Source organism: Limulus polyphemus, unplaced genomic scaffold (genome assembly GCF_000517525.1).
Source record: "Limulus polyphemus unplaced genomic scaffold, Limulus_polyphemus-2.1.2 Scaffold11797, whole genome shotgun sequence".
Taxonomy (NCBI): Eukaryota; Metazoa; Arthropoda; class Merostomata; order Xiphosura; family Limulidae; genus Limulus; species Limulus polyphemus.
In genome coordinates, this window is record NW_013677407.1 from 8,080 (window position 1) to 13,658 (window position 5,579).

General features: G+C 31.8%; 1 protein-coding gene across 1 annotated transcript in view; it reads right to left on the reverse strand.

Moving 5' to 3' along the window:
- Window positions 1-5,197, reverse strand: part of LOC106476844 (sodium-dependent nutrient amino acid transporter 1-like) — a 10,936-nt gene extending 5,739 nt beyond the window's left edge. The window contains exons 1-5 of the mRNA XM_013937464.2: window positions 5,098-5,197; window positions 4,327-4,451; window positions 3,738-3,853; window positions 2,194-2,322; window positions 1,138-1,237 (exon numbers count right to left, since the gene is read on the reverse strand). Coding sequence (XP_013792918.2) covers window positions 1,138-1,237; window positions 2,194-2,322; window positions 3,738-3,853; window positions 4,327-4,451; window positions 5,098-5,138 — 511 coding nt within the window. The 5' untranslated portion in view covers window positions 5,139-5,197. The remainder of the gene's footprint in view (window positions 1-1,137; window positions 1,238-2,193; window positions 2,323-3,737; window positions 3,854-4,326; window positions 4,452-5,097) is intronic.
- Window positions 5,198-5,579: the final 382 nt, after the last annotated feature.

Consider the following 5,579-nt stretch of genomic DNA (forward strand, 5'->3'; position numbering starts at 1 on the left):
CTGCTGCAGGAGGAGATTACATGTGCCATTAATGATGAACTACACCAATGGTGTAACCACTGCCACACTTCTCACCATACTGGCACTCCTTGTCCTAGCTCCAGTGATTATGTTCCAATCAGTGAGTATCCTCCATGGTCCACCACCCCAGTGGCTAAAAACTGATAAGTGGCAAGGGTCTGCCATACTTAACTGAAAGAAGGAGGGTGGGATAGTTCATGTTGAGAATACCCAGAAAAGTTGCCCAGATCCTCATTTGTCTTTCAGTCTTGAAAGGTCTTTTACTGGAGACATTCGAAAACTCTATTTTTAAAGCCAGCAAGCACGAACCAGAGAAGTGGGCAAAAAAACCTGTCTAGTGCTGACATTTTAAAGCATTTGAAATGAATGCTAAAGAAGACAAAATCAAAGTTTTGTTAATGAAGCAAATCTCAATAAATTGAACACAGACATGAAATTTGAACATGTCATTGCTCTACAGCGCCAAGGAAAAAATTAACATCCACGATTGCAAATACACAGGAGAGTTTTTGTGCATGGAAGTTTGTCGCATGATGACATCATCATCATGCAGTGGTGTAATTCATGTAAAGTCACATAAAATTAGGTGGGAGTTACTTCAAGGCTAGTGGCATGTAAGTCTTTTTCGAGATGCACAGAGGAAGATAACTAATCTGTGTAAAAAAAGTGAGTTATCATCTCAGAAGAAATATATTTCTTTCCTTACAATCTCTTTGTGACTTCTAATCTTTCTAAGGGCTTTTACCATTTATTAAACTAGGCTTTATTATTCGTACGAATAATGATGTAACAAAAAGTTAATTTGAAATGAAAACTAAGACCTTAAAGAAATATAATTACACCGATTCAGATCTACTTCTGTCATTAAAGGACGATTTAAGGACTAGCAGTTTCAACAAGTGTTGACTCTCATTAGGTTGATGATACAGACTACCTTTCAGTGAAACTGTGAGTGGCTTCATATTACCACTCTTAGAGGTGAAGAAACCTAATGTTAATTTTAGCTGATTGGCTTCAAACTCAAAAAAAAACCTAAAACAAATTACACCAACTTATGAATGGTTCAAAAACAGAATTACACAAACAGTCATATCAGAGCTACATATAATCACTTACCATAACCCCACATAAGGGCAATTAGTTCACAGATGGCAATAAATGTCACACCATACCCGCCCCCATAAGTATCCATGAGGTTCAAAACATACTGTCCTCCCTGAGAAGCCAAATAATTAAAAAAACACCTTATATATGAAGTAAAAATAATTGATATGTTCTTTTAATTATCAATTTTAATTTCTTCTTTTTTTTTTGTGAGACACGAAACAAATGGAAATTTCTTTATTATTAACTTCAGATCAAACCAAGTTACTTACTTACAGCAGAATTAAAAATCAACCCATTACTGAATATAGTTAATATAACTTATTGTTCTTACATGTAATGCTTAGAATATAAACCCAATAAAATCTCACGAGGTTCAGGCAGTTTAGGAAATTAAGGCTAGTACTAAATCCATTTATAACAATAAAACACAATATAGTAACAAATAATATGTATGTTAAACACTATAACCAAAACTGTTAATGAAAGTAGCATTAAGGAAAGATTAGAAATTACTTATTTACAAAACAAACACATACTAATAGTTTGCTTAATGAACTATCATAGATTTTATGTTCTTTGAAAAACTAGGAGTCAGTGTACACAAAACTTTACATAATCCTCCATAAGAATGTCTAGTGACCAATGAAAACCCATTAAATGACTCTGACAGTGTAGTTTAACATCCAAGATAAATTATTATAACACGTTATTGTTTATCTATAGTCGAGTAACGGAACAATTAAGATAGTATACCAAAAAAAACTGTTTATGAAGATAAGAAATTAAATGTATAACAAAACTGAAATTGTATGATAAATAGTATAAATGTTATTACTAATTAAACACGTTAAATGTAATAAAAAGAAAAATTTACTAAACATACTAGGCAGGATGTTTAACACAACTAAGCTGACTTTTAGTATTCCTGGTCACTTTACAACACGCATGGATGAGCCTGTTAGGTGGGTTACAAATGTATCAAATTTTGAATATTTTAAAATATTTAGAACACATTGAACACGTGTTGTTATAGTTAGTGTTACCTGAAAAGCACATCTCACTTACCTGTGTGACACAAGGTAATCCTAGGAAATAACAGATAATACAACAAATGAGAGTAATAGGAACTTTATGTCTGCGTGAGGATGGGAATTCATCGTAAACAGCTGTCAGAAATGTCTCCAGAAGAGCAAACTAACAGAAAACAAACCTGTATTAGAAGAGGCATATATACAGACTGTTTTACCTGCAAAATAAATATAATACGTAATGAATCGTGTTAAGTGTTACTGAAATAAGTTGAACCGTACAACTGACAAAATGAATCTAACACTATATCTTACAGTTCTTGTACTCAGATTAAGATTAAGAACTCTTAAGAAGATTAAGAATCTTATCAGATTAAGAACAACAATTTTCTTCCAATGGAGTAATTATACATCTTGATATACACAGGCTTGCAATGGTTTTATTGTCTTGAAATGTTCTATAGTAATTCCTGTATGCTAAGTCCAAAAATGGTATCCATTTTTCTCCAGATTTTTCACAAAACATATGTACTTTTACATAAGTGAATCATTTTTATTGAAATCAGGTTAAATTTTGTTATGTTTAAAATGTTGACAACAACTGGCTATAGATTTCTCTAGACCAATCGCGACGTGAGAGTCTTATCGATCTTTCTAGAACACGTCACAAGTATCTAAATGGTTAACAGGCCTCATGATGTGTCATTTCTGGATAGTATTTGTTTGTGCATGCACTTTGATGTTATTTTTTTCTTTTCAATATTATATATTCATTGCAATGGCAACAAGAGGTTTGTGTAAATGACCCAAACATATTCTGTTATACTTGTGGTAAAAAAAAACAAAGGCAACACATTACAGAATTTGTCAGAAAAGTGTATTATGCATACTTTGGAATAAAACTTGGGAACCAAGACAAATCATGGGCTCCGCAAAAAGCTTGCAGCATTTGTGTCGAAGAGTTGAGACAATGGACTAAAGGTAAGAAAAAATATTTGCCTTTTGGAATTCGAGAAGTCTGAAATGAGCCTAGAAACCATGGAGATAACTGCTATTTTTGCTCATGCAAGGCTACAACACTCAAAATAAAAAGGAAATTTCTTATCAGAAGCTTCAATCTGCTATAAGACCTGTTGTTCATGGACCTGATGTACCTGTACCTACTCCACTGGAGACTCTTGATACAGTTTCATCTGATTCTGTATTTTTCATACGTTACTTTATAACGTAAAAATAAGTAACCTATATGAAACTTATGTTTCCAATCTACATTATTTAGTGTATCAGTGTTAACCATTTTTCATACATTACTTTATAATGTAAAAATAAGTAACTTATATGAAACTTACGTTTCCAATCTACATTATTTAGTATATCAGTGTTAACCATTTTTCATACGTTACTTTACAGTGTAAAATAAGTAACCTATATGAAACTTATGTTTCCAGTCTACATTATTTAGTGTTTCAGTGTTAACCATTTTTCATACATTACTTTACAGTGTAAAAATAAGTAACCTATATAAAACTTATGCTTCTTATCTGGCTCAGAAATTGAGAAATTACCTTCTTGTGCACTCACCTCACTATCAAGTCCCAGAAGAAATAACATAAAGAAGAACAAAACAGACCACAGCTGTGGTAGCCACTCAAGCCGAGATAAGGCCTCAGGATATGCAATAAATGCTAATCCTGGACCTACAGTGGATAAAAAACACATCTCAAATGTTAACAACTTTTTTCATAATTTCTATAAAATATGGTTAGAATTGCAATTCTAATGTAGATTTTGAACTTTTTTATTTTGAACTAAAACTACAAATTAAAGGACTTTGATGATCATGGAAGAGCTGGCATTTCCATTTCAGATTGGCAGAGTTTTAATTTGTAAGCTGTTTTTTACTATAAGTTACAACTCCATAGTCAGGCACACTAATTGGGTTGTTCTCAGCCCAAAATAATATAAAGATATGTGCAAAAACACAACCTAAACAAACTTTAAATAATCAAAGTATGTTCTCATATTTATAGCTAGATTTTTCTGAAGCCGAGCTTAATGTTACTTCCGTATTCCCATTTCTTTACTGTATAGTATTTGGCACAATTATTAATAAGTACAATCCTGAATATGTTTAGCATAAATAATAATATTTCTGAAGTTAACTACTAACCTTCCTTGGCAACATTCCTGATATCCAAGTCTAATTCTTCAGCCATATTCCCAAGGACAGAAAAAATGACAACACCTGCTATTAAACTAGTTATAAAGTCTAGAGAGCTGACAAACATGGCATCCCTAATTTAAAAAAAAAATTAAATCAGACACTATGATGCCAACCTAATTAAAAAACAAACTATTTCTTGCAGTTGTATAGGCTTCAGTTGCCTGGTCTGTGTAACATGTCTCAAGATAATAAATATTATCAGGTACCATAAGTCAGCAATTGAAACCTACACATTCTACAATATATCATGGAAATCAGCAGTTTTTTAGCTTGAAATGATTTTTTTTTACCAAACGACTTTACAACGCTTTTATCCAACTGATTTGCATTAGCAGTTCTTTTCTGTGTACAACAATGAAGAGCTGTATTGTGTTTGGTAATATAGTGCCTGTAAAAAAAAAGGACCATAAAATCACTTTTAACATTAGTGGGAATGTCTACAAGCAGTACAGCTTGGATACGAAGAATCGTATTAGCATTAACAAGATTAGAATTTTGTAACTTTTACAAATACACTGGTTTTGGCTTTGATTAAACTAAAGAAATAAGTTTGTTACAGTTATAAACCTAGTAAATGTGTAAATCAATTAATCATAAAATATATGGAAAGTTACTTTGTCTCATTTGCTTTTTATTTCTTTGCTAATTATAAAAACGTCCTCCGTACGTACAGAAATGAGCACTTGAATTACTTAAGGGTTGTATCACAATGCTTACTTGTAAACTTTGTTCTGAAATCTATTGTAGCTTCCAAACATAATTAAGCCACCCCAAGAGACACTGAGAGAAAAGAATAACTGTTCTGCTGCAGCTCTCCAAACCTACAAGTTAAAACAAAAACTATTTTATAGTAGCAGAAATAAAGAATGATCAGAACAATTTAAATTTCTTGCAGACAACTAAAACTAATTTAGTGATATAGAATTCATAAAACTCTGAGCATTGTAGAATATATGTGACAAACAAAAAAAGATGCAGTTAAACAGTGTATTTGTAACTGATTTGCAAGTAATAAAGTTAACATAGATGTTACTATAATAAGAAACATTTTTTTTTTCAAAATGGTTTGTTTGTATTTAAGTACAAAGCTACACAATAGGCTATCTTTTCTCTGTAAGTTGTAAGTCCAAAACTGACACAGGATCCTTAAAAATAATGTACAAATCCCAAAACGAACTTTTAAAATACACTATTAAACA